Source organism: Lissotriton vulgaris, chromosome 9 (genome assembly GCF_964263255.1).
Source record: "Lissotriton vulgaris chromosome 9, aLisVul1.2, whole genome shotgun sequence".
Taxonomy (NCBI): domain Eukaryota; kingdom Metazoa; phylum Chordata; class Amphibia; order Caudata; family Salamandridae; genus Lissotriton; species Lissotriton vulgaris.
Window position 1 is genome coordinate 1,111,871,831 of NC_141697.1, and position 21,041 is coordinate 1,111,892,871.

The following is a 21,041-nucleotide window of genomic DNA, read 5'->3' on the forward strand; positions in this document are numbered from 1 at the left end:
TTAGTTAGTATACGCATGTTGCACAATTTACGGTTAGGCCCTGGGGGCCAAGCAAACCATATAGTAAGAAGTGGTGTAAGTACCAAGCCACGAAGAAAGGGAAGGCCTAGGGCCTAGGGAAAGGCTGGGGCCACACTTATCTAACAATAGCTAAGAAGTAGGAGGCCTACAGAAGGCGCGCTCAGTGTCTTCATACACATGCAGGTTCCAATGCAATGTCAACGGGAACTTAGAAGTTAGGTAAAAGAAGAGGTAGGACACAAATTAAATCAAGGTGGGTACAGATATAAATTTACATGCACAACTTTGCAACGGTGTCGGTCTGCATATCTGTCCCACATAAACGTATTCAGAGCGCGCCAAAGGTTCGTATCAGGAGGAATGTAGCCTTTATACAGATTATGGTGCCCTCGGATGATCCTGTCTCAACAATTTGAGAAGTGCTGGCAATTAGTTTATACTGTAACATTATCAGTATGAAGGATAGCCACCTGCTACAGTTTTAAGGGCATATTTAAAGATTATTAGCAAGGCAATATACATAAAATATATCACAGGTAAAGTGGCGTGTACAGGCGCCAAGAAACTATTTAATTTTCCATAGGGATCTAGCGGTCCCCAGAATGTATCCAGGTGACGTGAATTGTGACCCGTTACAAAGCCGTCCGGGACTGTTGGGCTGTCCTGGGTTAGGGGCCTCTTAGTTACGATGATTAGTAAATCTTCAGTCGTTCATGAAAAAGCTCAAGTAATAGAGGGAGAATACAACAACAACCATGCAGTGCATCGCAAAGTCTTTTATATTAAAGACAGCACAATGTCATTTTATGTCAGCACAGACCTGTTCTGCACAGGAGGAGCATAAGAAGAGGTAAAACAATGTTCTCGTCTTTAGTTCACTGCTTATGGTGCCTGCCCTTGGACCCCGGGCCGGTTATCTTGATGAATAAGTGTCTCGGCCGACTCTCCCTACCATAAGGTTATTTAGGCACTTCCATTGAAAGCTGAATCGCTTTGCATTGAGAGGGCCGGAGTCGATTTGCTTGCTCACAGTCCTGGTTCGCTTGTCACATCGATCTGGCGGGAATTAGTGAATCGGATTTGTTGTAAGTAAAGAATTAATAAACTAACAATGCACTGAAAGGGGCAGTGTAGAAAGCTAGAACAGCTCAAAAATAAGACGCCAGCACAAGGGTTTTTCGTCTATTAGTTACAAAGAAAACTTGCCCACTCGGAGGAGCATTAGCAAGATTGACAAGTGTTCTCTCAGTTGGCATTCATTCCACTCACCGGAGTCCTCTCAATTACAACACTCATACATGCTAAAGTAATTTTAGAACCCCGTGCATGTACTAAACACCAAGCGAGTAACCATAGGTAAACAAATACATCTGGCCCTGCAAGCACAGTGAGCGGGGATTGTGTGGCCTCTGGTGGTCAGAGATAACTCCTAGACCCTTATGACATGGGGCGAGATCCAAGGAGGCGTGGGTAGTTGCCCGTAAGCGCGTAACCGCAGCCAGGCATAAATTCACGGAGATGCGGTGTTGGGTCTCATAAGGTACGGCCTGCTGCAGGTGGAATCCTTTGCCAAAGCTACAGGCCGCGGGGTATCTGACTGGGTGCACTGGTCCAGGGTAGGCAGGGCGATCGATATTCTTACTGACTTGGGGGAAGCTCTGGAAACAGCGGGGTACAAATAGATGAGAACTAGGGATCTAAGTGGTGGGGGCTCTGGGCGCAGCGGTCGCCACTCCCAGGGCTGTGGAGGAGTTACAGGGCGATCCCTATACAAGACAGGCGCAGGAACAGGACCTGAAGCCTCCAGTGCAAAGTGCACCGTGCAGAGTCATACATACTCCAAGGGGTACTTCTTGGGAACTTGGGGGTACGACGGCGCCCCGTTAGTCCTTAGGGCGGTTGTAAGCCTGAGCAACCAGGGGCTTGCCATATAGCGCTCCGCCCGGCTGGGGAAGGTGTGAGTTAAATCTCCCTTGTTCAGAGGGCGGAGTGGGTGGACGATAGGTCCACCGGTGGGAGGAGTTTATCCTCCCAGGTACCACACCGGGCTATGGCTGCTGGTGTTTCTGTGGCTCAACTTCAGGTACCCTGCAACAAGGGGTTGCAGGGCGGACGGGGTCGCCTGTAAGATAACCCACCTTTTATTTGTACAACAAATAAACCTGCAGCTTCTTCATTCCAATAACTGGTGTCTGTGTGTTATTTTGGTTTGGGGGCTGTGGGCAACGGCGTACCGATGGAGATACTAAGAGTCTGCCCCCTCGAAAGGAGTTCCCTGCACTGCAGGACTCCCAAACTGATTAAGAAAAAAAGCATCCCTGTGCACAGGCTGATGGCGTTGGTGGCTCCGTGCCACAAGTTGTGCTGGGGCCTGGATTCTGCCTCCTCGGGGTAGAGGTCCCCTCACTGCGGGGCTCCCAAGATGACTAATAGGTACCTCAGGGCACAGGCCGCTAGCTTCGTCGGCTCCCTGCCACAAGTTGTGCTGGGGCCTGGAGTCTTCCCCCTCAGTGGAGTTCCCCCATAGGGCTCATTCAAAGTACATAATATGGTTATGTCAAGTCAAGTCAAGTCATAAAATTTGTATAGCGCACTACATACCCAGAGGGTTTCAAGGCGCTTAGGAAGGGGAGGAGGATTATTTGTCAAATATCCACGTTTTAAGCTGCTTTCTGAACGCTAGGCGGTTCTGGGTGAGGCGAAGGTAAGCGGGGAGTGAGTTCCATGTTTTAGCAGCCAGATATGAAAAGGACCTGCCTCCCATGGTGGTCTTGTTGATGCGAGGTACAGTGGCGAAGGCTTGGCTGGAAGAACGTAGTTGGCGGGGGGGGGGGTGTAGAAGGACAGTCGTGAGTTGAGGCAGTCTGGTCCGATGTCGTAGAGTGATTTGTGTGCGTGGGTAAGCAGTCGGAAAGTGATCCTCTTATTGATGGGTAGCCAGTGGAGGTCTTTAAGGTGACCAGAGATTTGTTTGTTGCGTGGGATGTCTAATATGAGCCTGGCTGAGGCGTTTTGGATTCGTTGGAGTTTCTTCTGGAGTTTCGCGGTGGTACCTGCGTAGAGGGTGTTTCCGTAGTCCAGTCGGCTCGTGACCAGAGCGTGGGTGACTGTTTTCCTTGTTTCGGAGGGGATCCAGCGAAATGTTTTTCTGAGCATGCGAAGAATGTTGAAGCAGGAAGAGGATACGGCGCTGACTTGTCTGTTCATTGAGAGTGAAGAATCCAGGATGACGCCAAGGTTCCGTGCGTGGTCTGTCGGGATGGGTGCTTTTCCGAGGGCTTCCGGCCACCAGGAGTCGTCCCAAGCAGAGGGGGATGTACCTAAGATGAGAACTTCTGTTTTATCTGAGTTCAGTTTCAGACGGCTGTGTTTCATCCATTCGGCGACTTCTTTCATTCCTTCGTGTAGGTTAGTTTTGGCGGTGCTGGGGTCCTTGGTGAGAGAAAGGATCAGTTGAGTGTCATCCGCGTAAGAGATGATGTTGAGGTTGTGTTGGCGGGCGATGGCCGCGAGGGGGCTCATGTATACGTTGAAGAGGGTGGGACTGAGTGAGGATCCTTGAGGTACGCCGCAGATGACTTCAGAGGCCTCGGACTTGAATGGAGGAAGGCGGACTCTCTGGGTTCTTCCGGTGAGGAACGAGGTGATCCATTCAAGTGCTTTTCCTTGGATTCCGATGTTATTGAGGCGTTGTAGAAGGGTGCTGTGGCAGACTGTGTCGAATGCTGCAGAGAGGTCGAGGAGGATGAGGGCGACTGTGTCTCCATTGTCCAGTAGAGTTCGAATGTCGTCTGTTGCTGCGATGAGGGCGGTCTCAGTGCTGTGTTTTGCTCGGAAGCCAGATTGTGAGGGGTCGAGGGATTTGTTGGCTTCGAGGAAGGCGGCGAGCTGGTTGTTGACTGCTTTCTCGATGACTTTGGCCGGGAATGGAAGAAGCGAGATGGGGCGGTAATTTTTTAGTTCGGTGGGGTCCGCTGTTGGTTTTTTCAGAAGGGCGGTGAGTTCAGCGTGTTTCCAGACTTCTGGGAAGGTAGCGGAGTTGAAGGAGCAGTTGATGACGTCTCGGAGGTGCGGTGCTATGACGGAGTCTGCTTTGTTGAAGATGTGGTGAGGGCAAGGGTCTGTGGGGGATCCAGAGTGGATGGAATTCATCAGGCGGATCGTTTCCTCAGTGGAGATTGGGTTCCAGGCGTTAAGGGTGTTTACGGGGGGAAGATGGTCAGCAGATGGTAGGGTGGGTTGGTTTCCGGGTTGGTTGTCAAAGCTGTTGTGGATGTCTGCAATCTTGTTGTGGAAGAAAGAGGCTAGGGAGTCGCAGAGGGTTTGAGAGGGGGTGATGTCGTTGGAGTTGGCCGAGGGGTTGGAAAATTCCTTGACGATGTTGAAAAGTTCCTTGCTGTTGTGGGCGTTGTTGTCAAGTCGATCCTTGAATGCTGTTTTCTTGGCTTTTCGGATCAGTTGGTGGTGAGTGCGGGTGGCGCTTTTGAATGCGTCCTTGGTGCTGGTGGTTGGGTCTTTTTTCCAGGCCTTTTCAAGGGAGCGGCAGAGTTTCTTGGATTTCTTAAGATCATCGTTGAACCATGAGGCCTTCTTGTTGCCAGGTTTGCTTTGACGTTTTTTCAGTGGTGCTAAGGTGATTAAATCAATATTGTGTGGTCAATATTCAGTGGTACCACCATTGTATGACAAAAGTACGAAAATATAATGAGTTATTTGCATCGTCACTTATCATACATGAAATGCTTCTGTCAAGTCCCTTTGTGTGCATAAGGTAACTAGAGTGTCAGTTCAATATCATTAAAAACGAGGGTGAAATATGTATGACCCACGATATGGAAAACCATAAAATTCTATAACAGGCTGGGGATATGTCAATCCCAGTAATAGGAGCAGCAGAAAGAGAAAGTGAGTCTATGCAGCAGTATAGAATGGAGAATACAGGAGTACAATAATGAGCACAATAGACAGACATGGTTCTGTCAGCCAATATCATTAGCTTTTGCAATGGCTCATTGTTGTGAGAAAAGTTCTCATATCTAGCAATATATTTCCATTTGCCCATGGATTTTATGGATTGTACTTATTCAGGAGGCTGCCTTTAGCATTTCCACTAGACTGTCATCCAGGTCTAGTATTAAGGCTTTCCTACAATGCCTTAAGATGCTTAGCCTGGGAACCTACACCTCAGTGACCAACCATATAGGTCTGGACCTTTTCCAACATATTGTTTAATAAAGCTAATTGTGCTGCGGGTAAATGACCAGCATGCTAGTGGCAGACAATTTGCCCTATAACGTAGACTAAAGATTTGCCTCACTTGGCGTGACCATAAAAAGTGAATTAGATTCACACTAGTTAAAGTATGGTAAAAGACCCCCTTATGAAAGTTGTGGGGTGCCCAAAATCAATTATTTAGCATTTTAAAATTTTAGTCTAGCCTCCGTGAGAGCCCTTGCAGGAGAAATCAGCAATAAGTTCTTCTCAGAATAAACAATTTGTGACACAGATAGACATAACTGTCTCGAAGATCCTACGACTAGTTTGCAAAAGAGGTTAATAATAATTATCCCTTGTAGACCAAAGGGGACTCCTTTATAAGTGCTCCACATTTAAATGTAGTTCATAGTAGAGGATTCCAGTAGCCGACCATAGGAGAAGCCATGTCGAAACAATGGGACAGCTGGAGATATTGGTTAAAGCTGTGTGACAGCAGGGTAATATAAAGGCTCTACTTCGTTCATAAGGCATGAATGGGTCTGATGGTACCATGATTATGCAGTTCCAGCCTCAGGATCTCTGCAGAGGCCCACTGAGCATTGTTTTCTGTAGAGTTCCCTAATAAATTACTCACACTATGCCATATGGGGGATGTGTTGTGATTGAAAGGGTCTAACATGAACAACCTGTGTGTGTACTTCCAGGAAGTTACAATAGAATGACGCTCTATGAGCTATCCATAGATGGCATAAGTAATTTATGTTGGATTGCAGTGAATCATCCTCCCCAGTAAAGCACCTGCCTATGCAATGCCCTTCATAATGGAGGGAAGGTAGCCAGTGTCAAGAAGTAGGTCAACAGAGATATACGATAAGCTAGAAAATAGAAATGTATGTGAGGCAATGGTGTGTGCATGCAGGTTGAACAATTTTAGTCTTGGTCTCTTCCCTCCCTAGAGTAATGTCTCAATGTCAGTTTTGATCTTGGACAAAATGGATCTGTGTATCAGCAAAGAGAGCAACTAAATAACTGCATCCATGGGCAACTATTACTTTTGGAAACAGTATTTAACCCCACCCGGAAAGTTTGTGGTGTGACTTCCCCTAGCAAAATTATTATGCATTTACATCTGCAAAGGGTTGAAATTGTCTTTCACTATGCTCTCAATCACTCTGTTGACAGACATACTAACACAATTTAGGTCCTTTGGTGCTCATCTTAAATATAGTCCCCAATGATGGGTGTCATTGTGGAATAGGACATGGACAGTGCCTCCATTTCGCCCAGTTAATCTCGTAGTCAAAGAATACAGAAACTTTGACTCAAGGGCATAAGCATAGGCAGAAAGGTAGAAGAGGATGGGATTGCTAATAGGATGTTGTCTGCATGTAAGAAACCTTTTACTGGCCCGCATTAGGTAGAGACTTACCAAATGTCACCCGATGCCTTGTCCTTAGCTGCCAGGCCGTGGTGCTGGGACAATTTTCATAGTGGAGGTGTTGCATTCAATTTTACATCACAGGAGTTGCTAGAAATCCAAGCAACACACAAACAAGAACAAATATAGTAAATGAGCCACACACATTCAGCGGAAGAGTTGTAAGGGTGTGATATGCGGCCGGTGATGCCCTTTGTACCCCAGCAAGATTGTCACATAGTTCACTTTAAAAAATCATTTCACTCTGTAATAAGAGAAAGAAAAGTAAACACCAATATCCCTTTTAAAAGAATTAATAATTTTGTAAAGTCAACGTTTTGAGTGACATTTGGCGCCGCACACACGCGGTCCGTTTCCTGGAGCACATAGCTATGGTTGCAGCGCACAGAGACCCTCCACTGCCGCACACAGAGGAAAAAAATTAGAGGGAACATTGGTGGGCAGTAGCACCAAACTGACCTTACAGGTCAGGCAACAGGGGTTGCAGCTGCACAATTCACCAAACAGGGCAAGCAGGAAGGCAGTACAGCACAACGGACCATGGAAAGCAATAGGGAGGGGACAGTGCAATGCACATGGACAACAGGGCACAGAGGAGAACAATGCAAGGCAGCAAGCGGACAATACTGGACACACAGGAGTGGCAGCTGCAACACAACAGACCATGAAGGACAGGAGGGATGGGGCACACCAACGAACCATGGAAGGCAGGAGGGAGGAGATAGGGACCTGCACATGGAAAACAGAGGGCAGGAGCAGCAAGCCGGCAGGGCACGGGTCCTGTACACACAGTGTCACTGGAACCAAGCTGTGTCTGGCTGACCGGCCCATAACTAGGGCGAAAACGATCCTGGGTTGCTTGTGTTCTCGTTCAGGGAGGACCTGGCTTGGGAGTTCAGCTGGGCTGTTCCTACTGGAACAAGGTCAAGACTAATTTGCATATAAATGGGTCCAATTGGAGGAGGCAAAACAACAATAAATTGGGGATGTAGCCCCAAGTGATTATCAGTGGCTGAGATTAAATCAAGTATTCCATACATCCATCCCAGTTTTGTACACTTATTGGGCAGTTGGGATGGGATCTGGAAGCATAAAGGGCCACAGGGAGACTATAATGGAATATACACAGAAATGGAGGGAAGATGGGAGGGGGGGGGGTCAGCAAGCCAACCACACTGGGCAGGTGGTAGGGGCAGCACAAAACACCATGTACGGCAAGCAGGTGGGTTAGTGGCAGCACAAAGACCATAGTGGGCAAGAGTGTAGGGGCATGCACAAAGGACTATAGAGGGCAGAAGGGAGGGTTAGGGGCTGGACACACACAAGAAAGGGTAGGGGAAGGGGACAGGGGCTTCACAACAGACCACGCAGGAGGCGCAGGTGCAGCACAAGAGCATGGAGGGCAGAAGGGAGTAGCAGCAAAATGGACCATGGAGGACAAGAGGGAGGTGAAAGGGGCATAGACAACGGAAGGCAGTGTTGGGGGGGTGCAACAGGCGGCAGTCATCTGGCCATGTTGGGCAGGCCAGAGGGGCAGTGGCAGCTCAAAGAAGTAACGATTCATGTCGATATACAAACCTTATGCTTTACTAGATGCATTTAAAGACCTAAGCTCTATATTCACAGTATAAAAGTGTGATTGCATCTACATTAGAAGTACTCCCTGTATAAAACCTTACTATACAGGTATTTCAACTCTTTGCCACCCTGTGTGAGACCAGGTCTCCTGTAAGACTTCTATACAGAAAGCATGTCCCAACTCTTTCATTCCCCTGGTAGAACTTAAAACCTTTGTAATGTTAAAAGCAACAACCAGCACTCAATATAACATGTTAAGTTACAATCCATGCCTTGTATGTTTAAGCTGCTTACATAAAGGCCCTTCACACCGTAATACCAATTAGGCCCTACTGTGGAAATGGCAGGCAGTATTACATCACCAAATGGAGGGATTCTGTTCATATGTGAACCACAAGCCAAATCTAACTTTGCTGGTTGGATACTAAAATTAGCTCTGTAAGAAGCGATATTCAGGCTATTTATAGGTCTGTCACAAGATATAAGTACCTGTATCAAATAAAGCTCTTTGAAGATCGGAAAGATAAATAAAAAAAATGAAATGCAGAAAGGAAGTCAAACTACTTGGAGATCCCTCAAAGAATGATAGCAGTCAGTGAATGACATTGACCCAGCTCTAAAGTCTGGCCACAGTCTGATAAAAGGACTGCAGCCACTCCTAAGCACTGCCCGGTTGCCCCTACACAGATCCAGATGATGTAGCAATAGATTATGATTTGCAGTGTCAAAAGCCACAAACAAATCGAAAGTGATAACATCTATACTCATCCAGCAATTGGATCCAAAAACTTAACCAATACAATGAATATACAACGTGAAGGGGTCCTACATTTTTGCCATTACAATGAATAAGAGAAATGAATACAAATAGGGCAAAGGCGAATGAGGAGAAAAATTATGTGAACTACAAAAAGAGTTGTAATGGCAGAATGTTACCCATCCATGTAAAACATATTTGTACACCCCCACACCACTACCTCTTTTTCTCGGTAGTATGACATCTCTGTTTCTGAATGCCGGGCAGGAGCTATGCAGACAGGAATGATCTTCTCAATGTGAGATCACCACTTTACTATGCTTCCTAATATTATAATTAGAATTTTATGCTGTCACTTCAATAAAAATGGATTTTGAAAAAAGAAAAATGGAGAAAGTGAGAAAGTAAGAAAGGCAGATGTTAGAAACTTTCATAATTAGTTAAAATAAACACAAAATACAAGAAAAGGGTAATACAAAGATGAACCAAAAGGAGGAAAGAGGCAAAAGCAACGAATAATAAAAAAAAAGATATTTTTAAAAACTGAAAGGAAATAGGATCAAATAGTTGTGAAACTAAGGCTACAGATCATAGTATAAATCAGAAAACAAAATAGACAGCAGAGACGGACATAGACAAAAACAACACTAAGTCTGGAACGTAACAGGGGAAAGCCATAAAATCATCTATCCAAGCACCACAACCTAAAAATCCACCATGAAACGACACTTTCCACTCCTGTCTTATTTCATTTTTTTTTTACTTACTTGGCAAAAACTAGAATGAACCTCCTCTATTAGCAGATACAGAGAGCCGCTAGCATTCTAGTCAATATTCAAAAGCCATTAATATAGTTTCCCCTCTAAAGAACTCAAAATATGAACTAGACCTCAGAAAAACACTAAGCAACCCACACCGAGACACAACCGACCCTGCTACTAAATAACAGCTTACATGAATTTCCACTATGAAAATCCAGAGCACAGACAAACAGGCCCCCTCTTCCAAACTCATGATTCAAAATAAACATGACAACTACTAAAACCAAAGCAAACCACACCATCTCTTAAGACAACCAATTAATCTCATGAAAGTCCAGCTAATCACATATTGCAACGAGCAGAGCTAATGCGCAATCCACATCAAATCTGTATACTTCTTAGTAGTAAGTCTGCAATCATCAAAGTTTGATCCATTCACAACAAGTGTGGTTAAATTGCCCTCTGGCAGACCCTATTGTAGCTTCACTTTTCTCCACGTTTGACCATTCCAGAACATGACAAAAATAACGAGACGTTGGAGCACCACAATGAGCTATACAAACATTCACCTTGCAAACACATCATTGCCTTGAAACAGCATAGACGTAAATATACTTTTGAACACTTAACCCTTCAACAAAAATCAGTACCTTTACAGGCATACTCTGAGACAAAATCTCAACAGCATTAGACTTTGCCAGCTCAGCCATATCACAGAGTACTTAACATCAGGAAAAAAAAAAAAAGGAGAAAAGACATCGCTTTAGGACTCAAGAGTTTACAAGTAAGCGAATAGAGAATAAGTCTTCCCTTGATTTCACAGACTTCTATCTCATTACAATGATCGCTAGCCTAGCAAAGACATTAAAGATAGGATTAAACCATATTGATAAGTAACATGAAAGAAACTTGCTGCATTACAGTCGGCAATACAAGCAAAAAATGTTTTAAAAACCAACAAAAAACACCACACTGAATATTAAGGATAACAACTTACGCATACTATTAAGTGACAAACACTGTCCTCTTATTCCATTGAACCTACTGGCAAAAATGAGCTCATAATCTTCTTCATTAACACCAGCATGCATATTGGTAGCAGGGCCCCCAAATGCTCTTCATGGTTTCAGGTACAGATACTGAGCTCATGAAAAGCAAGGTCTTGCTGCCCTTTTGAGTGCGTAAGAGTACAAGTAGGATCTAAATTACCTGCATTCTCTTATAACAAAAGTAGAAGCTATGATATATGGATAGAGATTGCTATCATAATTGACTACATTTGTGGCTGAAAGACAATACCGGAATATAATCAGCAGACATGATGTTATCCAATGCATGACCTACCTTTGAATAATCAATGTACCGGGTAGCAAACCATAAAATACATCGGTTTATTTTAATTGCCCTGCCCTGCCCTGCCCATCAAGGAAAGGGTAATACCCAACATCATAACAAATGCATAATCTCTTGGATTGAAGATGGACTCAAACCAGCCCATTCATAATCACTTTGAACACTGAAAGGAGCGAAATTTCCGTTATGGGAATAAAAAAATTCTGAAATAAACCTCCACGAAGGCCCTAGGTATTAGGCTTCTCTGGGCCTGACTATGTTATGCACTACTCGAGACCACCATTATAAAGGGTGTGCAATCCTGAAAGCTTTATGGTGTGTGCTTTGTATAAGGAATATACTTTTCCATAAGATGTCAGTCTCGACTTCAGTGCACTAATTTAGAGACTCACTCTTTCTTCAATAAGATTTTCCAACCTACACTGTAAAACGCAGACTCCTGATAATTACAAAAACTACCAACTTGAAATAGGACATGCTCGCTCCACATCGCAGTCCTTCTACAGAAAGATTTCAAGATTTTGAAAGTAAAAAAATCTGAACCATCCCCACTCAGAATGAGTTATCTTCGTCTATATAAATGAAAATTTTAATGTTAGTTTGTTCAAAATCGCAAATCTCCAAAAGTTCTTTACCGATTGCTTTGAAATTTTGACACAACGTTGGATTCGCATAGGGGGGTGTTTTTATATACACAACGTTGGATTCCAATACGCGCGTGTTTTTAATCGAAAGCCTGCACAGACACATAAAAATGTCAATGTTCCTTTGTACAAAATCTTAAATCTCCGATAGTTCTTCACCAATTGATTTGAAATTTTGACACAACGTTGGGTTCGATTAAGCGTGTTATATATATATATATATATATATATATATATATATATAAATATACATATACACACACACACACCATGGGATTAGAACACATGCGTGTTTTTAATCGATAGGCCGGCCGAACAGACCCTATTGATTTGGTTGCTGCGCAGAAACTACAAAGGACGCATAGAGACAATAGTCTACATATATTAGGATGAACAGTTTGTGTCAGGATGGCAGACCGGGAAGTGGGGGGAGGGAGAGGGGAGGAGTTGGTTCACTTTGCAACATTAGCGGGTGTTTATATATACACGTGACAATAGTCACAAAACATATTGTGTGCCCACAAGCATTGTGAAATTAAACATATTAGAAACGTGCGCTTACTCTTCTTTCTCTTCCGTTTAACAAGACTGAGCCACAGCAACGCATGAAAGGGTACAGCTAGTGAAATATAAAACTTGCTCCCACTTAATCTGCAACGGACATCAAATACTATCCATGACAAGAAAGAACTCAAAACACTTCCAATTAATCTAACATTCTTAATTCCTCACACACTGCACATAATACAGCAAAGGTAGTATTCAGGATGTGTGTTTTTTAACTTTAGTGACAGGTTGCCCAAATCCACCTATGCATGCCAAGATACTGTTTTCTCCGATTGTTTCCCTATTAGAATCTAGACATCGAAATCTCTATGGGGCATATTATCAAGGGGGTTTATCTCCGCTTTTTTGGCTTTAAAAGCCAAGAAAGCGGAGATAAAATTATCTCCCTATTACCTAGCAGTCGCTAACACCAGTTAGAGACAGCTAGTAGGAGATAGCGACCATCTTGGGCCCCACTTTGCAGGTCAGTGATATTTATCACTAATGACATGCAAAGTGGGCGTGCCAAGATGTTAGCGACTGAAAACATTCGCTAACATCGCTATCTCCTATTACCAACTTTTGGAGATATTCGCGCTAAGCCCGAATATCTCCAAAAACTAACACCTGCCCTGAGCAGTTCTTAGCCATGTTATCCAATGGGAGGTGGATAACATGGCTAAGAGCATTAGCTCGGTAATGCATGAATATCGCTGACTTTTCAGCGATATTCATGCATTGAGGCGATTATCGCATTTGCGATAAACCTTGGTAATACCAAGGTTTATTTGCGGTAAAAATCGCCACAGCTCAACGGTAAATTTTTGTCTCTAACCAAGCAATAGCGATAATTATCGCTATTGCTTGGTAATATGCCCCTGAGTGCTTACAAATATAGACTTGCATTACAACTTACCGACACAAATATTGTGATTTATCTGGGAATCAAAAACAATAGTTACAAATAACTAAAGTGAACAATGCACGATTCTAGGCATCTATGCCAAGAAACGTAGTTAAATAAGTTAAATATTATGTTTTCAGCACTGGGAAACCCTTGGGCAGCCGTGCGCTTTACAAATCCCCCAAACAAACATTTTACAGTAGAGCGTAAGTCCTCGCTATGCAGGACAAATGCATACTACACAATGAAACAAATAAGATCCTCACGATGGTGCAAGTTTTATGAATGTAAAGGTTTGTTCTTAAAACTTATGTTAACTACAACCCCTACGGGTTACAGTTTATCTATACCATAAGAATTGCCCACTGCATAAAAGACACTGCCAATATGTGTGTACATATAAGGACATCCACAAGACAAAAAAGGCACACTGTCTTAAGCACTATCACATTGATGTGCCTTAGAATGGATTGTATTATTGTAACAAAGGCAATTGACTGGATGCGCATTTAGTCTGTACACATCCCCTGTCAATAATTAGGCTGTACATAAAGCTGATTACTCAAAGGTACAGCCCACTTGGTGTCAACCCTTAACTAACTCAATAAATGCCCCGTGTCATTCTGGCATGAATGGCAGTTTTCCACACATAAAAACATTCCCGATTTTGTACAGGACGTTACCTTGCATGCAAACTAAATCTCACATGGATAATTCCAACATTAGGTGCAGACACCTACATAAAATGTCATAAACAAAAGGAATCCACTAGGTGGACGGCGGTTGTTACCACAATGGTGGGGAGCAACCAGTGTTGTTAAAATACCCCTCACACACCAACAGGCCCCTTGGTGTCATGCTTCATCATCGGGGTCTTCGCAAACCTCTACGGAATGCGGCGTGCTACGACTTCACGACTACGCAGGAGCACTTTATGAGTGAACTATGTGTTTGGTGTGTGAAGGTACCAATAATGTGAGTGGTGAGGTGAAAAGTGAGGAATTAAAAAATACCTGGCACGTGAGTGCTGAAAAAAATTTTTATTTAGTCTCCGGCTGGTATTATTAAAAAAGTGCTAGAGTGGTTGTGGTTTACTAATTAGGGTAACCCAACCAAATTAGTGCGTCGACATGTTTCGGAGTACTGGAACTCCTTCTTCAGGACGGGAATATGCACTACTTATCCCCACCTTACTCACATGTGTGTAGATATTAAAAATTGTGCTCTACAAAAATAGATATGGTGAATAATGTACCTATCTATGTTGGATGTACGGTCCGTTGCGCCCAGTTGGCGGTTCAGGATACTTATTAATAGAGGTCCAATGGCCTCATGAGCCACAGCGTGTTGGGGCGTGGTCCGTTCTACCCGATATGGCAACGGTTCTGCACAGGGCTGTCTGGCTTGTTCCCCCTCCACGCGGCTCTCACTCGTCGGAGCCGCGTGGAGGGGGAACAAGCCAGACAGCCCTGTGCAGAACCGTTGCCATATCGGGTAGAACGGACCACGCCCCAACACGCTGTGGCTCATGAGGCCATTGGACCTCTATTAATAAGTATCCTGAACCGCCAACTGGGCGCAACGGACCGTACATCCAACATAGATAGGTACATTATTCACCATATCTATTTTTGTAGAGCACAATTTTTAATATCTACACACATGTGAGTAAGGTGGGGATAAGTAGTGCATATTCCCGTCCTGAAGAAGGAGTTCCAGTACTCCGAAACATGTCGACGCACTAATTTGGTTGGGTTACCCTAATTAGTAAACCACAACCACTCTAGCACTTTTTTTAATAATACCAGCCGGAGACTAAATAAAAATTTTTTTCAGCACTCACGTGCCAGGTATTTTTTAATTCCTCACTTTTCACCTCACCACTCACATTATTGGTACCTTCACACACCAAACACATAGTTCACTCATAAAGTGCTCCTGCGTAGTCGTGAAGTCGTAGCACGCCGCATTCCGTAGAGGTTTGCGAAGACCCCGATGATGAAGCATGACACCAAGGGGCCTGTTGGTGTGTGAGGGGTATTTTAACAACACTGGTTGCTCCCCACCATTGTGGTAACAACCGCCGTCCACCTAGTGGATTCCTTTTGTTTATGATAGTTGCCAGGGGAGACAGAATCCACTTTTCCCTCTCCATCCCTCCTTTGTTAAAAATTACCTACATAAAATGCTCAGACTGTACAGCAAAAACTATGTACTGTAAAGCTCTTAAATATTGCACGTGCCAAGGAAGGGTTATGCCCAATAGCGACTCTAAATTTAGATAAATTGCAATATAAATATAAACATTGCATGTCAATCGTAGGCCATTCCGTTGTAGATTATATTATTGTATATTCTCCTTCCAGAAATAGCATGAAACTAAACAACAGTTATTGTGGCAAAAAACAGCGAAAGACATTAAACAGGTTTTATCTGGACATAGGAAAATAATAAAAGCATTAGTTAGGATAAGCTTCGCGGTGGGGGGGGGGGGGGGGGGGTAACGTCTACCGTACTGAAATGGGCCAGGCACGGGAAAGTAATTAAAGGCTATTAAGGAACACTTGGAGCTAGATTCCAATTAGTGTGCACTATGTTGTATCGCTTAGAAGTATTGACACACTAGAATACTTTTGTAGTCTTGGTGGCAATGTATATGTACATGAAAGAACACCCTAAGTGCAAAAAGGTCATACGTAGTCTGCCAGATGGCAGCAATTAGATTCACTATGGAACGGTATGACATAAGTAGCGCCAATGCAATCTTGACAGCGTTTATTCCCACATGACCTTTCAGCATGGAAAAGACAGTCACCCCACATAATGATGTAGCTCTGGAATCAGTGTTTACCAAGCGTGTGGGCCCGGTACCCATTCCAAGAAATACCCCACAAACTAATACTATAGGTCGTATGCTCAGCAAATCAGCGAAAAGAGATACATGTGCACACCCTGCGAGAGAAAGAATAGCGCATCGTGTATTCATAAGCAGCTCGTATAAACAGGAATTAGTTCAGTGCCACCGTAGACAACACATCGGAATAACCGCTAAAATTCCTTTACGATAGGGTATATAAACAAGGTACAGCCTCTTAAAACGTCAGTCCTAATCTCAGTCTGCATGTGTGCAGACAATATATTAAGCCCACCACTTATACCAAAAGCAGTCACGTGTGTTACTTCTCAATTAGTGCGTATCCGTAGTACGCCTTTGCATGGGTAACATTCTCTCAATGTACCAGTATAAGGTCTTAAGAGTATACGTACAACCAAGCCCCTATGTGCAAGAGTCTATTTATAACCACCTATACATAACTAGTACCACAGGTCATGCCCATTCCTGTACATATTCGCCTATATAGCTTGAATCAATTCACCCCCTCAAAATCTGAATGCTTTATGAAGCCTCCAAGCCATTAGCGGATCTCCTTAGAACACCCACTTGTCAAGTGTCAAACCTCTTTTCGAACGGTGTATATAATGTTGACACTCCTTTTAGGTTCAGCTATCCAAACACCGTGCACTACACTACTTTATTTCGCAGATTGTCATGTACATGCGTGCAAAAAGTCAGAACTCCTGCTCGGCTCACTGCGCTCTCCAGTATCTTTTGGAGGCTGCATGCCCCCACTGTAAACCCGGCCGCACCCATGTACCAAGCCTCACCTTGCAGGTCTTGTGGTCGAACCAGACGAGTGCATGGTTGCGGGACAGCACCTTACAGTCGAAGGTGGCATTGCTCTGCGCCGGCCGGCAGCGAGCCACCGAGCGTCCGATCTTGACAGGCTCGTCCAGGTAGACATGGCGCTCCTGGAAAGGGTGCGAGTTGGGGCGGCAGGTGAAAATGGCCAAAGCTGAAGGCATGGGTGACAGCTCGCTCCGGCCCGGCACTGCCGCGGGGACAGAAGGGAAGCCTTCCTGCTCCAGAGCGGGCCCGACAGCTGCGGCGCTCACCTGCGCATTATCCACGAACGGGCGGGGCCTGCCAACCGCCCCCCCGGAGCCCCATGGCCAGCGGTTGACACCAGCCGAAAGAGCCTGAGCAGCCTGCCTGCCGAGAGCTCAGTCCATCCCTGGAACACGGCTCTGCAACTCCGGGGGCAGGCGGGGGACTCCGGGAGGCACGGGCTCCGGAGAGCGGGGCGCTGTGTGTGGGCGGAGGCTTCGAGGCTTGGCACGGGGTTCAGGCTCTTAGCACCGACTGTTTATATTCACCAACCTCTTCTTTAGACTTGTTCCTATTGTAACAGACCCGCCGGTCCATCCCCGGCCCTGCGCGCGCGCTCCCGACAGGACGATGGGACAGTCGTGGGGCGAGCACGAAGGGAGTGACGCAAGAGGAGGGCGTACACGCAGTAGCCAGGAGGCTTGGCTAACTTGTGCACCTCAACAGTCTTGACAGAGAAACTGGCATAGGGATGTGCACCGTCAGCTCACCGAGAAGACATCTTCAGCTCATAGCTTTCTATGTCCACTAACCTCTACGAGAACCTTTGATAAAGAATATTGGTACATGAAACCTTCGTTTTCAGTGAACAATATGGTGGATCGTTTTATTTTACCTTTCTCTTTGACGTAATTTTTAACATTATTTTGAACATAATACAATTTAAAAGATGTAGGTGAATGGAAATCCTGATACGCTTTTAAACATAAATTGTTAATCTACTAAGGCTGTAGTGTGGACCGACGCAAGTTAGTTTGAAAGCCCTATACTTGAACAGCGAAAGGCGCTGTTACAACATGGCCTTCAAGGATACGTTCAGCTTTCACATTTCCCTTTTGTCCTTCTTCTATGGCGTTGCCTCACCTGGTATCAAATGTAAAACCGCAGTAGGATTGGAAATAAAAAGTGGACAATAAACCGGTACGTTTAAAGAAAATAAACGGAAATAATGAATGTAATATGATGCCCCTTTGCAACACATCAATGAGGTGACTGTTTACAGAGCAATTATTTTTATTATGGAAGACAGCATCGACGAAAGTGGAATGGAATTGCACTTTATAATCTGTGCGTCAGTTTAGTAAGTTTTTTTTTGGGGAGCAGTTTTATCAGTACTGCATGTGGATTTGTATGTGTGACAATTTTTATGTTTAATTAATATGGATTAGTACATAATTATTTAACTGGGTTTTGTGAAGACTGATATTTATTCAAAGTAGTAGTAGCAATATGTTTATTTAAGATCATAGTGTATTAATTAATTAATGTATTTATTTATTTTAGGCGTTTTGTATAGCGCTAGCTGGACCCAAGGGTATCAGAACGCTTCACATCAAGTAAATTATGTGCAAATAGGCAGTACAGAGTATAGTAGAACATAAGGGTTCGACCTGGGTACAGAATGAACAAAGGCGCAGTCGAGCAGAGGGGCAAGGAGGGGTACAGGTCAAACAAGACGAGCATCCAAAAAGCTTCTTTGTTCACACAGGACGAGTGTCCAAAAAGATTTCTTGATCAGAGTCAGTGTCACCGTCGTATAATTAAAGTTAGAGTGCCGGCTAAGGTACATCCTTGGCTCCTATCGGTTCGCTCGAGAGTGGTCGAGGAAGAGACTTTGAGCAGATTTTTGAATTTTGGAAATTAGGGGATCGTTCTGATGTAAGGGGGGATAAAGTTCCAGATTTTGGAGGCGTTTCCAGCAAGCGATTTTGCCGCGTTTTTTTGCTTGCGAGTTTTCAGCGGGATGAGTAGCAGAGTGTTGGAGCTCCTGAGGTTCCTGGACTGGCCGGCCCTTTTCAGTTTGGCGGCCAGGTATTCCGGTATGCCTGTGTGCAGGGCTTTGTGGATGAGGCAGGCTGTTCTGAAGCTGGCTCGCAACTCAATTGGGAGCCATTTAAGTTCTCTGAGTGCATGGGAGATGTGTTCAAATTTCTTAGTTACGGTGACCATTGGGGCTGCTGCCTTAAAGGTTGTTTTCAGGGGGGCGAGGTGGGATTTTGCTGTCCCAGTCAGGGCTGCAATCCCAAAGTCAATTCTAGAGAGCACCAGTGCTTGGGTGGCTTGTTGAAGGTCTTTGGGCAGGAGGAAGAGTTTCATTTTGTACAGTAATTTCAAATTGAAGAAGGCACTTTTAGCGGAAATTATAATGTGTTTTTTCATGTCCAGTTTGGGTATAGGGTGATAACCTAGAGTGAGGTTACCATTGAGGGTGTCAATAGCATTGAGCCATTCTGAAATTTGGGGGTTTTCGTCTTTGTTGGCGATGAGGAGTATTCCGTTTTTTCTTGATTGAGTTTCAGGTGATTGCTTAAGAGCCAGTGTTGTACCTCTCTGAGCGTGGAGTTGAGTCTGCATGTCGTCAATGGAGGTGGTTTTCAGATATAGCTGTGTGTCACCCGCATATAGGTGGAAAGGGATTTTGGATTTCCTAAGTAGAGTGGTAAGGGGTTTAATGTAAATGTTGACAAGCTGAGGGGAGAGCACTGACCCTTGTGAAACACCCCTGTTGACAGGGTGGAGGTTGGACTCAAAGTTTGATATTTTTATTGTTTATGAGCGGTTGTGGAGAAAGGAAGCGAACCATTGGAGGACCGTCTTTTCTAGACCAGCCCTTTCTTGTAGAACCTTGATGAGCAGTTTGTGATCCACTGTATCGAATGCAGCCGATGGGTCGAGGAGGATGAGAAGGTAGCATTGGTCCGAGTCAAGTGACTTGTGTAGATCGTCTATGACATTGAGGATTGCGGTTTCAGTGCTGCAGCCTTTTCTGAAGCCTGATTGATGGGGATATAGAAGATTGATGTTGTCCAAGTGTTGGGTCAGCTGAGGAAGTACACATCTTTCCAAGATTTTGGTAAGTTTGATACAGGTCTGAAGTTATTCAGATCCTCAGTGTCTAGACCTGGCTTTTTCAGCAGTGGAGTGACTTGACCAACTTTGAGGCAGTCTGGAACGACTGCTGAGCTCAGAGAGCTGTTAATGATCAATTGAGGGGGCAGTTGATCCAGAGTGTGGGATGAGGGTTTAAAGTTAGAGATTAGTTTGACTATCTCTGCTTCCTGAATGGGAATGAAGGAAGACCAGTGTTTTTGGGGGGGTTCAAGGAAGCACAAGCGTTTGATTCAGACACCTGGATCTCGGAAGAGGGGATGAGATTTGTAGCCAAGTGAGAGATAGATGTTGGCGATTTTGTCGTTGAAAAAGATGGCAACGTTTTCACATCGTTCATTGGATGCCTGAGTTGAGGGTGTCACTGGCTTAGAGGTTTGTTTCCTGATGATATTGAAGAGCTCTTTGGGTCGTTTTTTTGCGGTGTCTAGTGCAGAGCCGAAGAAAGATGTCTTTCTTCTTAATGTGCTTTTTGTAATTCCTGCGGGCTGCTTGGAGTTGATCACGATGACGGGCGGTGGGATTGTTCCTCCAGATTCTTTCTGAGGCTCTTAGATGTCTTCTTTCTTCATTGATGTCAGTGGTGAACCATGATCTAGATGGAATGTTCCTGGATTTTTTTAGTTTCAGAGGTGCAAGGCGATCTAGGTTGAGCGTCATATTGGAGTTGTAAAGAGAGGTGAGTTCGATAGTTTAGAGGGGATCAGTGATGTTGGGGAGGAGCGAGCTTATTCTTTCTTCTAGATCAGCTCTAGGGATCTGAGCTGTGTTCCTAACCTATTTGGGGGAGGTCTTGCTTGGGGTGTTGAGGTAGGACCACTTGGTTGATGCAGAAAAGGATGATGTGATGATCAGACCAGTCTACGGAAAGGATGTGGTCGATGGTGATTGCATTGCTTTTGGCAACAATTGCTTCAAGGGTTGCTCCTCTGTGGTGTGTTTCTTCTGAGCAGTGTTGGGTCAGAATATTTTCGAGTAGGAGGTTGT

General features: G+C 44.6%; 1 protein-coding gene across 8 annotated transcripts in view; it reads right to left on the reverse strand.

Moving 5' to 3' along the window:
• Positions 1 to 17,605, reverse strand: part of SLMAP (sarcolemma associated protein) — a 1,163,639-nt gene extending 1,146,034 nt beyond the window's left edge. For all 8 annotated transcript variants that reach the window (XM_086939108.1, XM_086939110.1, XM_086939104.1 and 5 more), the window contains exon 1: positions 16,886 to 17,605. In XM_086939108.1, coding sequence (XP_086795234.1) covers positions 16,886 to 17,083 — 198 coding nt within the window. In that variant the 5' untranslated portion in view covers positions 17,084 to 17,605. The remainder of the gene's footprint in view (positions 1 to 16,885) is intronic.
• Between the last annotated feature and the right edge of the window lie 3,436 nt (positions 17,606 to 21,041).